The sequence below is a fragment of the Grampus griseus genome (genome assembly GCF_964374135.1).
Source record: "Grampus griseus genome assembly, chromosome: 3".
In the NCBI taxonomy this organism is placed as follows: Eukaryota; Metazoa; Chordata; class Mammalia; order Artiodactyla; family Delphinidae; genus Grampus; species Grampus griseus.
Window position 1 is genome coordinate 10,032,831 of NC_139019.1, and position 23,287 is coordinate 10,056,117.

At 40.0% G+C, this 23,287-nt stretch overlaps 1 protein-coding gene across 2 annotated transcripts in view; it reads right to left on the bottom strand.

The window, feature by feature from the left end:
* The window catches only part of CTNND2 (catenin delta 2), a gene marked incomplete at its 5' end in the record, with an annotated part of 935,921 nt that extends 918,224 nt beyond the window's left edge, over positions 1-17,697 (bottom strand). For both annotated transcript variants that reach the window (XM_082650874.1, XM_082650873.1), the window contains one exon: positions 17,661-17,697. In XM_082650874.1, the coding sequence (XP_082507000.1) occupies positions 17,661-17,697 (37 nt within the window). The remainder of the gene's footprint in view (positions 1-17,660) is intronic.
* Positions 17,698-23,287: the final 5,590 nt, after the last annotated feature.

The following is a 23,287-nucleotide window of genomic DNA, read 5'->3' on the forward strand; positions in this document are numbered from 1 at the left end:
AGTAAACATGTAGGTAACAATGATCTACTTATACAAAAACTATGTAGCAGAAACACTGAAATGACTCCTATAGTATGCGAGCAGCTTTTTAAAGTAAATTATGGGCATACGTATTGAAAATAAGGTACAATAAATAAGAAACAGAATTCTCCCTGACAGTCCACAAAACAACTTGTTCTAAAAAGTAAGAAGAAGAAAAGACAAGAGGCACCAAACACAGCTGGGTAAGCATAACATTGAGACGTTGAGCGAAACTGTGAAACTAGTTCTGAGTTTAAGAGCATCTTCTCTGTGTCAGAGCTAAAAAACTCATCCAGCCACCAAACCCGCAACCCGCCACATCTCAAATAACTAAAATCATGAATAACTGCAAGGATCTGCATATGTATTTAAACTCAGATAAAAAAAAAATCACCTAAGAAGCTTCCGAGAATAAGCAAAACTGACAAAATCTCCTATTGGTTCGAGGATCTGTTACATTGCTTTCAAAATCCTTATCCTCCCTTTCAAAAGATAAAATATGAGAAAGCACCTGTAATGACTAACATGCTATGAAACTTAAAGGAATAACTCCGCTTATATTTCCTCTCACACCCTGTTCAACTCAAGACAGCACTTTATCAGGCTGCCCCCAGCTCTCCCCCTTGTAAGTCTGTATCACCTGCTATTCTGTAGGTATACCTGCTATTATAAAATGCATTATTTGTCAGGCTGCCAGGAAGCCACATAAACTCATATTATTACACTATATAAACGTAAAGTATTTATGTTTAGCAATGAAAGATCTTGAGTCCTACCTGCAATGAATGCATTTTAAATAGAACTGGCAGGGAGGAAGGGAAGGATTTCAGAGGTGTGATGGGAAACAAGGCAGCATGGCCACCTGAGTTTCAAATCGAAGACTGCAAAGGATAGAAGTAGCTACTCTCCAACTAGAGAAAATGGCTAAACTACTCAGAGCAGGGCACATTATCTGGCTCTGAAGTAGCATGTTGTTTGCCACTATTTAAAACTTACTGCTCCTTCAAAACTCATATTCAGCCCATTGTTGACTGAATGGATTAATCAGTGAACAGTTGACCAGCCCGTTAAAAAATGTTATGTTGCCAAAAGTAGTTTAAGCTGCCTGCTTCTTCTCACTTAAAATTTCCACACTTCTTCCCAGGTGTTAGCAAGTTCCCACGCCATCTATCAGAGCTCTCCAGAACATACTGTCTTGTGTGTCCACAGTCTGTATCTGTGGAGGAAGACGGAATGTCGCCAAGCGTCAATTTCCCCCAGCCATCCTCTTGCCCCACCTTCTCACACTCTGCTTCTCTCTAGGGTTCATATGTACAAGCTAAAAGCACCCCATGAATCATCTCAACTGCTGAACCAGGAAATATGAAATCACTATCCAATTTATCACCCAACCTGCCCTCAGCTGCAGAAAGAAGACTTTATATTTCTAAGAGAAAAGGATCATACCTGAGCCTGCTCCAAGCAGTGAGCAAAACCATAATTTGCATCTCCTCCTGAGTACCTAAAACTTTGCTACTCACTAAGAAATGTTCTCAGTGACGCATATTAACTCCCCTTCCTTCAAAAGTTATATAAGAATAGGGAACAAATTAAAGGGTGTTTTTTTTTCTGTAACTTACACATGATTTCTTCCTACTGGCAGGCTACAGTTACAGTGATAAGAATTCTCTGAAATTTTCTTCCAAGTATTTAAGGAAATCTGCTCAAAAAATGGAAGCCAGCTATCGTTCACACTTCTAAAACTGTTCTGATAAAGCCTTCCAGGCGCCAGACTCCGCAGCCCACCAGGAGAGACAATAATATTCTGGGGACATTTCTACAGACTTCAATCTCTGAGGAACAATAGGGCTTCATTCTACTTCCTTTTTAAGTGGCAAATATCTGTGCAAAAAAGAAAAATTTAGAAGGAATTTTATTGAGCCACTTTGGTATAACATATAACTTTTGAAGTGGTATAAAGAAAGAACAGGAATTACTTCCGCTGATGGATAAAGGAGAATTCTTCCTTTAGGCGATACCCAATGGCGTGAAATGTAGCAGTATCTTTACAACCATCAGAGAATTGGGCAGTTTATGACGCTATTAGTAATGGAGGTCAGAGACTTAGTTTTACAGACAAGAAAATCTTTTGATTCCAATTCATGCAAAAAAAAAAAGATTACTCTATTTTTGAAGCACATCGAAAGTTCCAGGGAATATATTTTATACTTAAATGCTTGTTATGATTCGGCCTCCCAAAGCATTTTCATATGAATTATCATATCACATTCACAAAAGACCTGTGAATTTTGATCCCAATGAGCAGAAGACAAAATAAGTACAGACTCAAGGTCACGATAGAAAGCTAGTATCAAGCATGACCTGGATGCCAGAACTCGGAATTCTAAGCCAGTGTTCCCTCCAGAGAGCCACAGTGCTGAGCACTCAAAACGAACCAAAAGCAAACAAATCTTAGTTCATGAATCATTTTGGACAATGAAAACATAACTGTACGTATCGTGAGAGCACCGGAGTTACAACTAACTGCTGAACAATCATCGACAGGAAGACACTGGAACTCGCCAAAAAAGATACCCCACATCCAAAGACAAAGGAGAAGCCACAATGAGATGGTAGGAGGGGCACAATCACAATAAAATCAAATCCCATAACTAGGTGTGTGACCCACAAACTGGAGAACAATTATACCACAGAAGTCCACCCACTGGAGTGAAGGTTCTGAGCCCCACGTCAGGCTTCCCAACCTGGGGGTCCAGCAATGGGAGAAGGAACTCCCAAAGAATCAGACTTTGAAGGCTAGTGGGATTTGACTGCAGGACTTCCACTGGACAGGGGGAAACAGACCCTCCTCTCCTGGAGGGCACACACTAAGTATTGTGTGCATCAGGACCCAGGGGAAGGAGCGGTGACCCCAGACGAGACTGAACCAGACCTACCTGCTAGTGTTGGAGGGTCTCCTGCAGAGGCGGGGTCGGCTGTGGCTCACTGCAGGGACAAGGACACTGGCAGCAGAAGTTCTGTGAAGTACTCCTTGGCGTTAGCCCTCGGGGAGACCACCAGTAGCCCCACCAAAGAGCCTGTAGGCTTCAGTGTTGGGTCGCCTCAGGCCAAACAACCAACGGGGAGGGAACTGAGCCCCACCCTTTAGCAGACAAGCAGATTAAAGTTTTACTGAGCTCTGCCCATCAGAGCAACACCCAGCTCTACCCACCACCAGTCCCTCCCATCAGGAAGCTTACACAAGCCTCTTAGATAGCCTCACCCACCAAAGGGCAGACAGCAGAAGCAAGAAGAACTACAGTCCTGAAACCTGTGGAACAAAAACCACATTCACAGAAAGATAAACAAAATGAAAAGGCAGAGGGCTATGTACCAGATGAAGGAAAAGAAAAAAACCCAGAAAAACGACTAAATGAAGTGGAGATAGGCAATCTTCCAGAAAAAGAATTCAGAATAATGATAGTGAAAATGATGCAGGACCTCAAAAAAGAACGGAGGCAAAGATCGAGATGAAGCAAACACTAAACAAAGACCAAGAAGAATTAAAGAACAAACAAACAGAGAAACAATACAATAACTGAAATGGAAAATATACTAGAAGGAATCAATAGCAGAATAACTGAGGCACAAGAATGAATAAGTGACCTGGAACACAGAATGGTGGAAATCACTGCTGCAGAACAAAATAAAGAAAAAAGAATGAAAAGAAATGAAGACAGCTAAGAGACCTCTGAGACAACAGTAAATGCACCAACATTCACATTACAGGGGTCCCAGAAGGAGAAGAGAGAGAGAAAGCACCCAAGAAAATATTTGAAGAGAGTATAGTCAAAAACTTCCCTAACATGGGAAAGAAAATAGCCACCCAAGTCCAGGAAGCACAGACAGTCCCAGGCAAGATAAACCCAAAGAGAAACATGCTGAGACACACAGTAATCAAACTGCCAAAAATTAAAGACAAAAAAAATTATTAAAAGCAACAAGGGAAAAACAACAAAACATACAAGGGAACTTCCGTAAGGTTAACAGCTGATTTCTCAGCAGAAACTCTACAAGCCAGAAGGGAGTGGCACAATATACTTAAAGTGATGAAAGGGAAGAACCTACAACAAAGAGCACTCTACCCAGCAAGGATCTCATTCAGATTCCACAGAGAAATCAAAAGCTTTACAGACAAGCAAAAGCTAAGAGAATTCAGCACCACCAAACCAGCTCTACAACAAATGCTAAAGGAACTTATCTAAATGGGAAACACAAGAGAAGAAAAGAACATACAAAAAAAACCCCACAACAATTAAGAAAATGGTAACAGGAACATACATATTGATAATTACCTTAAATGTAAATGGATTAAATGATCCCACCAGAAGACAAAGACTGGCTGAATGGCTACAAAAACAAGACCCATATATATGCTGTCTATAAGAGACACACTTCAGACCTAGGGACACATACAGACTGAAAGTGAGGGGACGGAAAAAGATATTCCAAGCAAATGAAAATCAAAAGAAAGCTGGAGAAGCAATTCTCATACTAGACAAAGTAGACGTTAAAAAAAAAGACTATTACTAGAGACAAAGAAGGACACTACATAATGATCAAGGGATCAATCCAAGAAGAAGATATAACAATTGTAAATATTTATGCACCCAACATAGGAGCACCTCAATACATAAGGCAAATACTAACAGTCATAAAAGGGGAAATCGACAATAATGCAACACTAGTAGGGGACTGTAACAGCACACTTTCACCAATGGACAGATCAACCAAATTGAAAATAAATAAGGAAACACAAACTTTAAATGATACATTAAACAAGATGGACTTAATTGATATTTATAGGACATTCCATCCAAAAACAACAAAATACACTTTCTTCTCAAGTGCTCATGGAACATTCTATAGGCTAGATCATATTTTGGGTCACAAATCAAGCCTTGGTAAATTTAAGGAAATTGAAATCATATCAAGTATCTTTTCGATATGCAACACTATGAGACTAGATATCAATTACAGGAAAAAAACTATAAAAAACACAAACACGTGGAGGATAAACAATACACTACTAAATAACCAAGAAATGACTGAAGAAATCAAAGAGGAAATCAAAAAATATGTAGAAACATATAACAATGAAAATGCGATGACCCAAAACCTATGGGATACAGCAAAAGCAATTCTAAGAGGGAAGTTTACAGCAATACAATCCTACCTCAAGAAAAAAGAAACACCTCAAATAAACAACCTAAACTTACACGTAAAGCAATTAGAGAAAGAAGAACAACAACACCAAAAAACCAAAGTTAGCAGAAGGAAAGAAATCATAAAGATCAGAGCAGAAATAAATGAAATAGAAACAAAGAAAACAACACCACAGATCAATAAAAACTAAGAGCTGATTCTTTAAGAAGATAAACAAAATTGATAAACTTTTATCCAGACTCATCAAGAAAAACAGGGAGAGGACTCAAATCAATAAAATTAAAAATGAAGAAGGGGAAGTAACAACAGACACCACAAAAATACAAAGCATCATAAGAGACTACTACAAGCAACTCTATGCCAATAAAATGGAAAAGCTGGAAGAAATAGACAAATTCTTAGAAAGGTATAATCTTCCAAGACTGAACCAGGAAGAAATAGAAAATATGAACAGACCAAACACAAGTAATGGAAGTGAAACCATGATTAAAAATCTTCCAACGAACAAAAGCCCTGGACCAGATGGCTTCACAGGTGAATTCTATCAAACATTTAGAGAAGAGCAACACCCATTCTTCTCAAACTCTTCCAAAAAGTTGCAGGGGAAGGAACACTCCCAAACTCATTCTACAATGCCACCATCACCCTGATACTAAAAACAGACAAAGATACTACAAAAAAAGAAAATTACAGACCAATATCACTGATGAATATAGATGCAAAAATCCTCAACAAAATACTAGCAAACGGAATCCAACAACATATTAAAAGGCTCATACACTATGATAAAGTGGGATTTATCCCAGGGATGCAAGGATTCTTCAATATATGCAAATCAATCAATGTGATATGCCATATTAACAAACTGAAGGATAAAAACCATATGATCATCTCAATAGATGCAGAAAAAGCTTTTGACAAAATTCAACATGCATTTACGAAAAAAGCTCTCCAGAAAGTGGGCATAGAGGGATCCTACCTCAACATAATAAAGGCCATATATGACAAACCCACAGGAAACATCATTCTCAATGGTGAAAAAATGAAAGCATTTCCCATAAGACCAGGAGCAAGACAAGGATGTCCACTCTCGCCACTATTATTCATAATAGTTGTAGAAGTCCTAGCCACAGCAATCAGAGAAGAAAAAGAAATAAAGGAATACAAATTGGAAAAGAAGAAGTAAAACTCTCACTGTTTGCAGGTGACATGATACTATATATAGAGAATCCTAAAGATACCACCAGAAAACTATTAGAGCTAATCAATGAGTTTGGTAAAGTTGCAGGATACAAAATTAATACACAGAAATCTCTTGAATTCCTATACACTATCAATGAAGGATCAGAAAGAGAAATAAAGGAAACAATCCCATTCACCATTGCAACAAAAAGAATAAAATACCTAGGAATAAACCTAACTAAGGAGTTAAAAGACCTGTATGCAGAAAATTGTAAGACACTGATGAAAGAAATCAAGGATGACACAAACAGATGGAGAGATATACCATGTTCCTGGATTGGAAGAATCAGTATTGTGAAAATGACTATACTGCCAAAAGCAATCTAAAGATTCAGTGCAATCCCTATCAAATTACTAATGGCATTTTTTACAGAACTAGAACAAAAAAATCTTAAAATTTGTATGGAGACACAAAAGACCCCAAATAAGCCAAAGCAAACTTGAGGGAAAAAAACAGAGCTGGAGGAATCAGACTCCCTGACTTCAAACCATACTACAAAGCTACAGTAATCAAGACAATATGGTACTGGCACAACAATGGAAATATAGATCAACGGAACAGGACACAAAGCCCAGAGATAAACCCACGCACCTACGGTCAACTAATCTATGACAAAGGAGGCAAGGACATACAATGGAGAAAAGACAGTTTGTTCAATAATTGGTGCTGGGAAAACTGGGCAGCTATATGTAAAAGAATGAAATTAGAATACTTCATAACACCGTACACAAAAGTGAACTCAAAATGGATTAAAGACCTAAATGTAAGACTAGACAGTATAAAACTCTTAGAGGAAAACATAGGAAGAACACTCTTTGACATAAATCACAGCAAGATCTTTTTTGACCCACCTCCTAGAGTAATGGAAATAAAAACAAAAATAAACAAATGGGACCTAATGAAATGTAAGAGCTTTTGCACAGCAAAGGAAAACTATAAACTAGATTAAAAGAAAACCCTCAGAATGGGAGAAACTATTTGCCAATGAACCAACGGGCAAAGGATTAATCTCCAAAATATATAAACAGCTCATGCAGCTCAATATAAAAATAACAAACTACCCAATCCAAAAATGGTCAGAAGACCTAAATAGACATTTCTCAAAAGAAGACATACAGATGGCCAAGAAGCACATGAAAAGCTGCTCAACATCACTAATTATTAGAGAAATGCAAATCAAAACTACAATGAGGTATCACCTCACACCAGTTAGAATGGGCATCATCAGAAAATCTACAAACAACAAATGCTGGAGAGGGTGTAGAGAAAGGGAACCCTCTTGCACTGTTGGTGGGAATGTAAATTGATACAGCCACTATGGAGAACAGTATGGAGGTTCCTTAAAAAACTAAAAATAGAACTACCATATGACCCAGCGATCCCACTACTGGGCATATATCCGGAGAAAACCATAATTCAAAAAGACACATGCACCCCAATGTTCACTGCAGCACTATTTACAATAGCCAGGTCATGGAAACAACCTAAATGCCCATCGACAGATGAATGGATAAAGAAGATGTGGTACATATATACAATGGAATATTACTCAGCCATAAAAAGGAACAAAATTGGGTCATTTGTAGAGACATGGATGGATCTAGAGACTATCATACAGAGTGAAGTAAGTCAGAAAGAGAAAAACAAATATTGTATATTAACGCATATATGTGGAACTAGAAAAATGGTACAGATGAACTGGTTTGCAAGACAGAAACAGAGACACAGATGTAGAGAACTAACGTATGGACACCAAGGGGGAGGGAGAGTGGTGCGGGGGGGGGGGCAGTGATGAATTGAGAGACTGGGATTGACATGTATTAAACAGATAACTAATAGGAACTTGCTGTAAAATAAATAAATAAATAAATAAATAAACAAATAAAATTTTTAAAGTGTACATATGTCTCACCATGATTAGCAGAGTGTTTACTGTGGGCCAACTATGTCCTACGATTTTAGAATCAGTGATAAAAAGGGACTGATTAGCAATATGGGGTGGGGGTCGGGAGAAGCATGGTCCTCTATGACTTGTACATTGTATATATGATATATGTAGATATATATGTACCTGTATATATGATTACTAAATTACTAAAGTAAGTGAGGTTCACTAATGTACTAGTTTCTCGCTATGTATTTTAAGTCCATACTCTCTTAGTTTGCCCACACAAAAACCTGAAGACACAGGAATTTTTATTTCCCCTCTATCAACTATGACGCTTAGTGGTAACTTACCTACTCACTAAAAAATGGAAAAGTTGAGCTATGAACTCCGTCATGTTGAGATACAACTATTAAGCTATTCCCTCCATGTGTTCCACTGGCATCTTTACTACTGGGGCACACAGAAGCAGAGAGCAGTAGAAAGTTTCCTTAAAGAAGAATTCCTTCTAAGAAATGGGGATATACTGAACTACAAGCTTTAGAATTATGCTTTAAAAATAAGAATTCAGGGCTTCCCTGGTGGTGCAGTGGTTGAGAATCTGCCTGCTAATGCAGGGGACACGGGTTCGAGCCCTGGTCTGGGAAGATCCCACATACCGCGGAGCAACTGGGCCCGTGAGCCACAACTACTGAGCCTGCGCGTCTGGAGCGTGTGCTCCGCAACTAGAGAGGCCGCGATAGTGATAGGCCCGCGCAACGCGATGAAGAGTGGTCCCCGCTTGCCACAACTAGAGAAAGCCCTCGCACAGAAACGAAGACCCACCACAGCAAAAATAAATTAATTAATTAATAAACTCCTACCCCAACATCAAAAATAAATGAAATAAAATAAGAATTCATAAAATGAGGGATAAACGGATAAAACATGGCAAAGGGTAATGTAATTACTATCAACAAGAACACAAATCAAGGACAAGGCAAATAGACCAATTAAGCAGTATGCAGAAGATACAGAAAGATAATTCTCCAAAGAATTAGGAGTGCGTCATAAACTTATGCAATATTTAACCTCAGCCATATTCAATGAGAAGGAAACTAAACCACAGGAAAACACGATATTTCCCCTATTTAATTGAAAATTGTTGTTTTGGTTTTATTTTTTAATTATAATACCCAGTGTTATCAAAATTATGGGGAAATTGGCACACTCTTGCCTTGCCTGAAGAAATATAATTTATGGAATCTTTCTGGAGGACAATGTGACAACATATATCAATAGTCCTGAAAACATCCAGTTCTAGGGAAGTAACCTAGAGAAAATAACCAGATGAAAACTATTTAGCTTTAATTATAACATCATGTACACGACCCCAAAATGAAAATGCCATCAATCTCCAAAAACAGCAAGTTATTTAAGTAAACTGATGTTATATAAAGGTATGGATGAATATTAATTATATGACAAATGCCATTTTACATGTTAAAAGGGTAACAAAACAGAATATGAGAAGTCTTCTAAATTTAAATATGTGTATGGGATATGGGATAGCATTTCTACTAAAAATATACTCATACATGAACTTTAGCTTCTTTGAATCAATTCTCTATTTTCCAAATTGTTAATAAGCGTGCATTACTTTTAAAAACGGAAAACAATAATAAAGCATTAGTTGAAAAAGAGAAAAATATTTCACTAACATGCTGCGGAGTTCTCAAGAAGACAACAACTTGCTAAAACTACACAATACATCTCTCAAATTTAAAAGCAGAAAAAACCTAGGTGTGGCACTGATTAGAATATGTGTAATATGCACTCCACGAAAAATGAGCTCTGTTTATTTTCAGTCAGACATTCAGCTGATTAATGAAATTCATCCCAAAGCAAATATATAATATTCTTTTCAAAAATTTAAAGGCATGATTTTTTTCCTGTGTGGTGATGTATTATATATCAAGTTATGATATACTTGGTGGAGAGATAATATATAAAGAACAAAACACTTGAAACTGCCATAAATACTATGTTCTTGTGTTTGTGTGTCTACGTGAGTGGGTGTGTAGGATGGGTATCCTATTCAATACAGGTTTTTGTCTGGATTTTCTTCTTCACCTTCAGTACCATGAATACTGCCCATATACTCAACTATTCTTTGAAAAGATAACTCGTAGCTACATAATATTCTGTTGGATAGAGGTGCCATTGCATGTCTATACATCTACTATGCATTCAACATTATATTCTTTTCCAACCCAACTCAGGCCAAACAGTTTGATCCACACACTACAAGCCCCAGTCTTTCTGCACTACCTTCCATGCCCTGGGTAAATGTGACATGATTCCTCCTGTCTCTCAGACTATCTACACGATGCCCACGTCACCTGTCTGTCTTTCTGGAGAACTCCTTCCCTCCTCATCCAGTGAGCCTAAAAATACCATGCTCAGCATCAATGAGGAATGTGTTAGAAACAAGAGGCTGAATTTGGGCTCTTTTATATTCGGAAGACTTGCTTTGCTGCCAAAGAAGTTGCTCTTCCTGGAAATTAAATTATTCTGTGTTACTGAAGGTAATGACCGCTATGTTACTCTAATGTTTGAAAGTCCAAATAAAATATTTGAGAGAGAAGAAGAAAATTTATTTTAAGAAATGAGCTTTTCGTTTTTTGGGTTTTTTTAGGTTGAGTAGTCATGCTTGAAGTCAAATCAGACATCATGTCTATGGAAATCCTGTTTTTTTTCTTCTTTCTTAATGGTGTCCATTATTGCTCCTATTCAAAGTTAAAACATGAAACAACAGCCAAACTCTAATTATCTACACTGAGGTAGAAAGTGCTGTGAATAATAGCTAGCATGGGTCACCATTTATATACAGTTTGGGAAGTCAGATTTTGACACTGTCCTTTTTATGTCCAATTTGTACCACTTACAAGGCCATCCAATTACTGGCAGTCAAAGTCTAGCATGGGGAGTAAGGGAAGAAATGAGTTATTTTTAAGTTGGCAATACATAAATCAGCTGAATTTCATGGACCATACTCTATAAATCAGCCAGGGCATTGCACACTCCCCTGGTAATTCCTGTTATAGTGTCAAAATACCATAAAATATTTAAAGAGTTCAACCATCAAGCAAAATACCATTAAAGCTACTATATCCAGAATTCTACAACCAGAATTCTTTATAAACCATATCAATAAAAGGAACACTTTTTCCCTACTGGTGATATTTCCTTCCAGGCGAAAGGAACTTAATTAATATAACACTTCTGGCCTCTCCCCAGCCCTTGGTTTTCTCTGCCTCTCAAGAATAAAGGAAGCAGCTTGGCTAGCTTCTTCCTTCTTCCTCTGGAGATCTCCCTGCCTGCAGAGAGCAAGGCTTGGGCTCTAGAGCTCAGAGCCAGCTCTGTCCCCATGGGAAGGGGGGAGGGAGGAAGGCCAGGGTCCTGGATGTCATTTGGCATCACATCAAGCTATACTAATCAAAATGGTATTTCCCCCATGGTGGCCACCCCTTTCTCCTTTTTTTCTTCCCACATCCCAACTTTTTTCAGAATCAGGGAGGGTTGATATTTACTGGGTTCCTTAGAGATACCACCAGTCCACATTTCTGCACATTTTATAATTTGAGGTAAATGCATACCTTTCTGTGGTTTATGTTGTTGCATATTTAAGGAGGAAAAGATTACAATAAGCATTATAAGATTATGAAGATGCTTCTAAACCAAATCATACATTATTCAAAACATGTGTACAAAATGCATTTTTCTTAATACATATATATTAAACCAAATGTCTAATGAAAGTTGTAATAATGACATCTATTAAGCAAAAAATGTTATTCATGAAAAATCTCCAGTCCTCAGCTATTCAGGATAAATGTAATAACTAATTTCAATGATAGAATTAACTGTTCCCTATCATCTAATGTTATAAACTAAACATCCCATCTAGTAACACACTCCGTATCATTCAAAACTTACAGAAACTCTGACACATAGTTATTTAACCAAACATAATTGGCTCACCCAGATACTTTGATCTAAAAAGCAGAACGGTCTTTTATGGTAACATGGATTTCACTCTGGTAACTTATAACTGGCAGTTCCCACAGCAATACATAAATTTGAATATAAATACCCACATTTATTGTCAAAATGTTTTTCTGACTGAAGATAAATTAGCCTCCTGTTATACGGGTCACATTCTGTAACAAAGTCTAAGATGCATACAAGCATTATTATCATAAAAATTATGCTGAAGATCTCAGTTCTACCTCACAGGAGCTGGGCACAATCAAACCCAGAGGGGTTCAGCATTTCACTGAAGCAACTAAGAGTGAAAGGACAAGTGGAAATGACCATTTATTTTCAAAAAGGTACCAATGGACTCACACTTTTTTTTTCCAAAAAAACTTGATTGTAATTATGGGTGGGGTGTGTCTTCTCCTTATGCAATAAATTTAGCTGTTTAAGTTTCTTTTTTTCTTTGTCACAATGATTTTATGACGGGATTCATGCTCTGTGGTTCTAAACAGAGCGGATGTTTGACATTTGACCTCGTGAAGAGGGATGTTTATTAAACCGTCTATAATATCCTTTGTACACTGTTCATCTTTGTAAAAAATTTGACTGTAATCAGGTGAATAGTATAACATTAATAGAAAATATCAAAATTTTGCAATTTCTGACTGTTAGATTAGAGTCTTTTTAAATAATGGTGCCAGGAGATATAATTTGCTTCTCTTTTAGCTTAACTATTATATATTTTCATATGTAAAGGACTGGCATGTTGAAGAGCAGAAAACATATTTTATATGTAAATCTACATAACACACTAATAATATCAATAGTAGTAGGGAGAGAATATATCTATTTAAAAGCCTTTGTTAGAGAGGGTCATGGCTTTTACAATGTATTTAATAATACATACGTGAAGCATAAGTACTCATCCTAATATGTAGATATCCACCTCTTGTACTTGTACAAATATTTATAATTACAAGCTACTTATGCACTTACTTTACCCTAAAACACTTTGAGATCCTGTGTTATTGTACTCATTTTTTAAAATAAGACATACAAATCTATTATACATTATTATTGACTATATTCCCCATGCTGTACGTTTCATCGCCATGACTCGTTCATTTTGTTTGTTTATTTATTTATTGAATGTATACATTTATTTATCGTACCCATTTTACATCTGAAAAAACCGAGCTAAAAACTGAGGATCACATAAATGGCCAAGGACACACAGCTTAGTACAGACAGAGCTGGGATCCATCCGAAGCCGGTGCTCTCTCACCTCTCCACTTACTCGAAGCAGAATCCAAAATAGCATTACACTATGATATCTATATTCTAATATTATACATAAATATGTTAAATAGTAAAAATATGACATATATATGTTATAGGGCAAAGCCCAACTTTTTCTCTAGAAATATATTTCTGACCTGAAATAACAATTAATGGAATAATAAGTTTCAATACATGTAATTCATTTCACAGATAACTTTTCAAGAATCTCACCAAGGGACACAGGTGAATATTTGCCTAAGATGGAAAGCTTCTAGGAAGCATTGTTTCACTTAGTCATTATTTGCAGTATGTCAAAAACTAATTGATACAGAGTGTAACTTCCATAGCCTAATATAGCTAAGACATTTCCTACAAAGCAATTAACCATGATACAGAACTTCAAATTACACTCAGCTGCTACGTGATCAAAAGATAAACAAGTGGAGGTGTCATAACTACACATTTCTGTAATGAGTCTTAACATTTTTCATGGACTAAAAGCACAGTATGGTAAAATGTTTCTGTGAGATTCCTGGGCTGGAGGTAGTGTTTGTGAATATAACTGGATTCATTAAAGCCAACCAGGCAGTTTATTAATCAGTAGGCTAGACTGGCACAGAATGTGATAGAAATTATTTATCTATGACATGTTTAATATTTTACATTAATATAAAAACCTGTTGCTTTGGCATATTATCAGATAAAATAAAGCCAGCAACAAGTATCATGAACTATTCTCGCTCAAATTAACTTTTCATCCCTATCCATGTGACACTTATCACAAAGCCATCAAAGTACCATAGTCCTGAGAACACCTTTGGAATATGAGTCATGAAAACCATCATGGAAGCCAACTGAAGAATTTGGCTTGAAGGTGTATTTCAGCCCAGCAAAGACCCACTGAACTACGCCATCAATGGAAGTACTGGATTTAAAAACACCTGTTGGTATTCTCTTGATTACTGTTCACCCTCTGAATTATGTGTGTTCAAGTTTAGGTACTCTCAACTATGTGGCATCTTTTAAAGATAAAAATCTTTATAAAAAATAAAAACTTTTAGGAATAGTAATCCTAGCATAACCAATTCCCCACTAAATAAATTAAAGTTCACACAGAGAAATAACCATTAATGGGCATTCATATCTTCTGGGGATAATCATCAGAAAAAGAAAGAAAGAAAGAAAAAAAAGAACACTTTTGGCAGTTCAAAATGGCAACAGTTCCTATTTTAGTTCAACTGACTTGTTACAACCAGAAATACTGGTCCATACAAACTATCCCTCACTTTATGGACAAATTACAATAAATTATTTTAAATGTTAACTTTAGTATTTTCTTACATAAAGACAACCTGATGAAATTACTCTGGAGAACTCTTCAACAATTCTACATAAATGCATACCATATAAAACAGAACTTTGAAAAAGCACAATAGAAACTGTCAAGTTCCAAAACACTGTCAGGAAAAGTACTGCGTATTCACTTACATGTCAAAAGTAATGTTATATTTGATAATATTATAACTTCATTTTAATTTTAAAGGTCACTATGAATGTGATATTATCCTTAGAAGTTATTTAACAAAATTATAGATCACATTTTCAACTAATATCATCTGAATTCCATTTTTCTCTCTGATGAACTATTTCAGTGGAAGAAAGAAGTGGCTTGTATTCTAATTGTGAAAGATGTGAATTTGCTGGAATTACTGTAATTTGACAGTGCATGAGTATTATTGTGAACAACGAAAACATTAGTGACATCTCTAATGATTAGGTTCTACAACGACACAAACATACACCAAATTAAATAACTCCTTTCCACAAGACTATGACAATTTTACTAGGGCAACGACCTCCTGTACTCACTACAACTGCCGTTCAATCAACTACTATCATTTTCAACCCGCAATATAACATAAAACTCACACATCCGATCCATGTAGTTTTTCCCACGCCCATCAGCTGCTCTCCGTGTGCACACATAGGCACAGAGTAATCTCTACTGGTCCTCTAAGAATCATGTTTAAAACTGAAACACTAGATTCAAAAGGAAAATTGAAAAGAGAAATGAATGTGTATGTCACCTATTGCTTCTTTCTGCAAGAAATCTGATGTTAAAACAATGCAACAAGCACAAGAGTGTGTCCAGAGTGCTCTTGGAAAGTTCTCTGAATATGAATAAGGTGAAACTAAAGCAACATTGGTAAAACTAATCACAGTCTTCGATTAACTCGAGCCATATAGACCTTGCTAGTCCTTCTGCGACGCTGCGCCTTGCTAGCTGTATAATTACAGGCTTCCCAAATTTCAACATCTAACTCCAGATGCAATCATCTTCATTCAAGCCCTGAGATCGTGTAACCCACCAATCAGTGAGGATGCCATCGAACGTTTTCCCCAAAACATTAAAAATGGATTCTGCATGTGGCAAAGAGATTTCACAGAGCTTTAAAGCATTGAGTCCACAGTTGAGGATGCCCACCCCTATCTGTCATACTTCTCATAGAGCAAGCGCCCCAAATGAGGCACAGGTTCAGCCCTGTAATTCTGTATGAGTCATATCAAACACTCTTCCATGAGATTTTTTTAAGTGGTACAGCTCTAAAGCCTTTTAATCCTGCAGGTGAACTACTAACAGCAAAGAGGTGAACTAAACTACCATCAGTAGCCATGGTAATTTAAAGCTGCAGATGGAAAGATGCACAATGAGATAACTCTTAAGTAGTTTCAGCACCTCCTTATTTTCATAGAAGTCGTTGCAGAAAATTCCAAGCATCTTAAATATCGGTCACCTAGTTCCTAAAAGTGAAAATATATACATATCAGACCTGACACTATGGTTGTAACATATCCCTTTTCGAAACTAACGTATTTGCTTGGTAGCATTAGGCATGCATGCTTAAAAACACCTTTCAGAGCCAAAGCAAATCAGATCAGTTCAAGAGAAGCACGCAAGGGGAAAATAAACATCTTGGAACCACAACCTGCCCATCTTTTTTTCCACACCCTTCACTACCCCAACATTCGCAGGAAAACACAACTTTAGGCATTTTTATAAGTAACTGTTCGTGGTGGGAACCACACACACAGACACACACACATCCCAAAACCTCTCAGACTGTTTTCCTACCACACAGACCAGGGAGGCTGCACCACCTCTCTAGCGACTTAATTCGGGACGCAGTGGTTGGAACCAGCTGAGCAGCAATCGACAGAAACACAGTACACGCCAGAACGAGAGGAAGGTCGGCGAAAAAGAAAAGCAGCTTTGCTTTCGGCCATTAATTACCGATCACCCAAATATCGCCTAGCCACCTCCCACCCACATGCACAGCGTTCCGAACCTGGGTTTCAGACGGCGCTTGCCGGAGCCTCGCTCTCTATTGTCAGGACGCAGAAGCCCCCAAAACCTGTGAATCGAGCTGCAAATGCTTCTTCTGAAACAGCTAAATATAGACCAAAGGGGCTCGGGGTCTGGCAAGCAGCGGGAGACTGAAGAAACAGCCATGGACACATACGACCAAGTATTTCCATTTTGTTCTAGCCAAACATCGTAATGACATTGAACATAAGGGCGAAAGACTGGAGGGAAGTCCTCCCCACCCCCACCCGTCTTCTCCCGTATATTAGGGACGTCATGGATGCAACGGGTATATTCGGTAGGGTGGCAGGGAGCAGTATTGTTGGTGTTGCCCTATATACGCCTCCTCCGGGGGAGATGGGTGGCGGGGAGCGGGAACACGCAGAGGAGCCACTTGGTCACCGCTCCGAGAAAGGCACTAACCCCGCGCCACGTTCCAGGCAGAGCCGTCTTCCGAGAGGGGACCCGGCGCGATCGCGGTCCTCCCCCGGCTGACAGGACCGCGCAGCAGCCGCCGCCGTCACCGCCGGCCGGGAGCAGCTGAGGACCAACCCCCACTGGCGGCGAGGAGGAGGAGAACGACGACGACGACGCCGAGAAGGATGCGCCTGGCCCCAGCAGCCCGGCGGAAGGCAACTCACCGAACGGCGCGGCGCCCGACTGCCTCCTCGCGAACATGCACCCGCCACCAGCGACAGCTTCTCAGTCCGGGGAAAGGCGTGCGCGCCGCCGCCCGGCTTCAGGGCAAGGTCCTGACCTTGCCCAACTGCAGCATCTTCAGCTTTTGTTGTCTGAGCGCGGCCGCGGAACAAGGGATGCCGGCCGGGAGCAGGGGCGAGCGCCGCGGGGGAGAGGCGGCTCCCGACGCCAGTGCGCGGCGCCCGGCCCGGCGGCCCCTCCGAGCGCAGCGAGCGCAGCGCCCCCTGCCCGGCTCCGCGGGCTCCGCGGGCTCCGCGGGCTCGGGGCTCCTGCGGACTCCCGCCGGCTCCTCCGGGCTCCTCCCGGCTCCTTGGGGCTCCTCCGGGCTCTGGGCGCCGCCGCCGCCGCCGCCGCCGCTGCCGCCGCCGCCGGCCGGCCGGGCTGGGAGAGCCGCCACCGCCTCGCCCTCAGCTCCGCTCGGCCGGCTGCCGCCGCGGGCGCGAGCCTGGGGCCGCCGCGGCGCCCGGCGCCGAGCGCTCCCGTGCTGCGCCCCGCGCGCGGCCCGCGCCACCTGTGCCGCCGCCGCCGCCGCGGGCGAAGCTCCTCCCGCGGCGCGCGGCAGCCTCAGCCTCCACCTATACCTCGGCGGCCGGCTCGGGCGCCCGGCTAGTGAAGCAGCGTCCGCCCCGCCGCCCGAACCTGCCCTGGGTGCCGAGCATGCCCAGTGCCACCGCGAGAGCGCCGCGCTTCGCCGTGCGCATTCCACTTCTCCTGGTTTTCGCTGCAGCAGCGGCAGCAGCAGGAGAGAGGGGAGGAGGCCGCGGGTTGGGAGAGGGCTGAGCATCCTTGCGAACGCAGACTCCGGCCCTCAGATGGGTGGATGCTCGCGAACCAGGCGAAAGCTGGGAAGGACCCGAGGAAGGCCTGGAACCCGGGGTTAGAACGGTGCTCATAGGACCAGTGCCTTCATTTACGTGCAAGATGCTGACAGTTTATGGTAGTCTGGCAGAAGTCAGCGTGCAAACAAAGGGCAGGGATGGAGGGGGTTCTAAGACAGCATGTGTGTGCGCTGGGGCAGGCTGGAGGCTGAATGTGACCGCTGCTGGGTGGAGATGGAGGCTCTCAAATCCTGTGGTTCTAGAGCGAAGAAGGCAAGACATCCATCTCCGGTCTTCCCCACAGCGTCTGTCCAGTCTTCTGTCACTTCCAGTGCTTCGATTAAACATGCTTTTCGCGGGTGGAGAGACTTTCTCCTTAAACGAAATCCCTCTGGTTTTGAACCTGGAAGTATGTAACTTCCTGGGAGAAAGACCTTTGTCTAGTCTGGATCTTGAATGGATCGTAATGCTAACTTCACCTCCTCCTCCAGCGCCGCCTCTTCTTTCTTCCAACTTCCGCACCTCTGCCACCTGGTCTTCCTCCCCCCCTACCCCCTCTCCCAGGCTAAGATGAAAACCCTCACCCGTTTCTTCCCCCAAAGTCTTCCTATACCCCCTGTATTGTTCTTGTCACTTTCAGATTGGTTTTCTATGTCACCTCCTGGTTTGACAGCTCGTCGACTCCATGGGGACTTCTCTTTGCCTGCCTCTCTTTGCTGTGAAATACAGCAAGGAGCATCACCGCAGTGAACAGTGAAAGTCTTGTTAGAAAACAAGACCCTTGTGCCAAGGAAGTCCTCTGGGCCTTCACCCGTGTCCCTCGGTTTTGGAAGTAATGACGGGGCTCACCCCTGTTGCAATTACAAGACTTGGGTAGGCAGAGCGCAGCGTGCCCAGGGAACAGGGCAAACACCCTTCCTAACGATGCCACCGTGCACCATCCCTGACCCTGTGGATCCCAGACTGTCTGAGGTTGTGATCTTCACTCCTCCCCTCCCCAGAGCATGGCAGCATACAGGAAGTTGTCATCAGAGGGATTCCAGGGGCTTGTGATTCTCAGAAACAAAGTATTTCTCTTTTGTGTCAGAAGAGATTATCCAACAAAGTTAAATGACCTGAATATTTATCCCAGGCTATTTTCTAGCATACTTTGGAGGAAGTTAAAATTTGAAGTAAGAGCAAAGGAGAAGTGTTTAAACAGGCTAGACGGGTAGAAATATATGCAAGGGGCAAGATTAAGCAAGGACTTTTGACAACAGTGCAAATGTACGTTTTTAATCCTCCTACCTCAAGGCTGGATAGGCATATATAGGCTTGGTCTCACCTCCAAAAGTAGTTCTCCAACCTGGCTCCAAGTTTAAAGCTTGCTCTATGTTAAAGTACTTTTGACTTGGGGCTTCCCTGGTGGCGCAGTGGTTAAGAATCTGCCTGCAAAGGTCGGGGACACGGGTTCGATCCCTGGTCCGGGAAAGATCCCACGTGCCGCAGAGCAACTTAAGCCTGTGCACCACCACTGCTGAGCCCACAAGCCACAACTACTGAGCCCATGTGCCACAACTACTGAAGCCCGTGCACCTAGAGCCCGTGCTCCGCAACAGGAGAAGCCACCGCAATGAGAAGCCTGTGCACCACAACGAAGAGCAGCCCCCGCTCGCCACAACTAGAGAAAGCTGTGCACAGCAACAAAGACCCAAAAATATAAATAAGTTTATTTAAAATATATATACTTCTGACTCCTCTGAGGGAGGACACTGCTGGGCCATTTTTCAGCAGATGCTGAACTGTATTTTTTATTTTAGTTCTCAGAAAGGCAGTTCAGTTACTGTGGAGTATTTGGTACAAGACTAATTAGCAGTGCTGTATCCATTAGGCCACATTATATTTTAAAGGATGTTCTTTGTTTTCACCGTAGCTTTCGTCAGATTTTTAGAAAAAAAAAAATTAACCTGTACTCCTCTTTGCATCTTTTAACTCAGGAAGTGTTGGGGGGGGGGGGGGCAGGGGGGACGGATGCAGACTTGGAGGGTAGATCAGTTCCATTTTAGATTAAATTTGAAGTAGGTGTATAGATACCATCCACAGAAAATACAGGTGTCTTTTATGCCCGTATAGATCTAAGTTAAGAAAATAATTTTCTAAAGTTTTTTAGAGTTATTTTTGAGCTGAGCAATAGCAAACCCTATTCACTAATTGTATCCCTTGGAAATGACCTGTAGGCAGTCCCTATAGACTTCTTTAGAGGGAAGATGATTTCTGTTCTTCTAAAATAATTTGTAACTGAAGATATTAGTAAATGCACAATTTGATAATATTGAAAAATAAAATGAACCTGGGTAGTGTGAGATCTTGGAACGACTCACTGCTGCCATCTTTTGCCTCCTGCTTCTGATGGTTCCTGTGAAAAGAAATATTCTGAATTCCCTAGTTCACCATGAGACCAGAAAATTATTAACTTATTATTTTCAAATTATAGTACTCAATGCTAAAAGAGAAATTTTTACTGTTTCTTCTGTTTATACATCAAAAGAGTTATGTGATACAGAAATCACATCTAAATACTGAGCGTTCTACCTCTGGATTTTTCAGATCAATTCAAAATTTGAAGCAAATATATTCTATATGGGAATTTTACTTATTTTTTTAGGAATAAGACCAAATAGTTTAAAATATTCTTAGACATTAATGTATCATATTTTATACTTCAAAATATGCCAGTTTTAGGAGATTGAAACTCTTGTTTGATTTGAAGTGATTTAAATATAGCAATGTAACTTGCCATTGAGGTTCAAATAGAAGATAGTATTCGTGTAATTTTTAAAGTGAATTACCCACTAGATAAACACGTGGAAATTTCACAAGTTGGAAAGTTAAACTATGTGAGTGATTGTTGTTGCTGTCCAGCATTTAAACAGAGAGAGTAATGATGCTCCTTTAAAATTTGCAATTTAAATTTCAAATCAAATTCTCTAAAATACGGACAAAACTGTATATATATATATATATATATATATATATATATATATATATATATATATATACACACATATATATGGCTAATAAACACTGTTACTGGTCTTAAAAGTATGCATTTGTTACTAGAGAATGTTATTAGAAGACTTTCAAAGTAAGTTAACTAATTTGAATTAACCATTATAATTAAGACAAATGTGTGGGTTATTTCATTATTTGATTTGAAACCTCGCACTTTCGCAAGGTAGTAAAACTACCTTTTACTGCTGCTACTATTCATGTGATGGTGTCATTCATTCATTCACCAGCAAATGTTTATTGAGCATCTACTGTGGTTCAGACACTGGATAAAATTTGGAAAATCAATAGCACACAATAGGCAAGAAAACTAAATCCCTATCCTTATGGAATTTAATTATAAATTGGGGTTATTAGATGATGGGAGAAAAGAAAAATACTGACGAGGTAACCACACTCATATAGCCTTATTTCTTTCTAATTGTCTATATGCTTATGGTGTTGATGATTCGTTTAATCAATGTCTTTCTTTCCATGTTTTCTCATTGTTTTTGCCTCTTCCAGGAATTTCGTGTTTTATGTCAGGCATGGGCAGCATGGTGAGGAAATAGGACCTAAAGTACTGAAGCAAAGCAAGAAGAGGTATACAACGAGTGTTTTCAGTAAAGGCTGAGGTTCTTGGAGGTACAACAGAACAGGAGTGAACCCAGGAAAGGAATCAATGAGAAGTGAGGGATCTAACGAAGGCCCCTACATGTATCAAAAGTTACAACCTAGTATTAAAATGTCTAAATCTGGGACTTCCCTGGTGGTCCAGTGGTTAAGGCTCCACCCTTCCACTGCATGGGGCAGAGGTTCGATCCCTGGTCCAGGAACTAAGATCCCACATGCCGCATGGTGCAGCCAAAAATTAAAATTAATTAATTAATTAATTTTTTAAAAAATGTCTAAATCCAATGTAGGCTGGTCAGGCATGGAGAAGGCTAAGCATTACAGATCAGAACCGGGCAATGAGTCAGAAGTCTAGGTCAACAGGCATTGGTGAATTACATATACAGAAAGAAAACATCAAATTATGGAGTGTGGACCTGGACGCAGGATCTTAATAACAGGCATTGGTGACAAGGAGAAATAAATGTTATGCTATGATTTATCAGCAATGCTTATAAATTTAATGTACTTCTAGAGGATGAAGGAATTGACTCCCAAATTGGCTGGCTTGATACCTACAGACAAAGAATAGGAAGGAGAATCCTGTAAAATAAGATCCAAAGAGTGGACCAGAGAATTTCCTATCAAGGTTCATCCAGACTTTCTAGATAAATTTTAAGGCAGAGTTGATTTAGTAGAAAAATTTCATCAACAAAATTTCAGTTTTTCCACCAAACATCTAGGTCAGTGGTTCTTAATGGAAGCATTACTGTTTCCGTTTTAGAAATGTGGAAGAGGGTATTTTCTAATTGTCACTAGCAGTCTGTGGTCACGAGCCACACCTTTTAAACATTCTGCAATATATGTGAAAATCCCACAGGAGGAAGGATACAGGAATTTTGGATCCCTCACAGCTTTTCATCCATGTTGTTAAGAACTTGTTCATATGTAACTAAACCAACTACATTACTCCATTTTACATAGAAGCAAGAAAAAATTTTGCATGCTTTCAATATAACTTGAATTTTGCAGGAATGCTATTAAGATATAAATTATGGAAAGATTTAACATTGTTTTGTTCAGAAATTGACCACAGTTTGTTCAGAAGATTA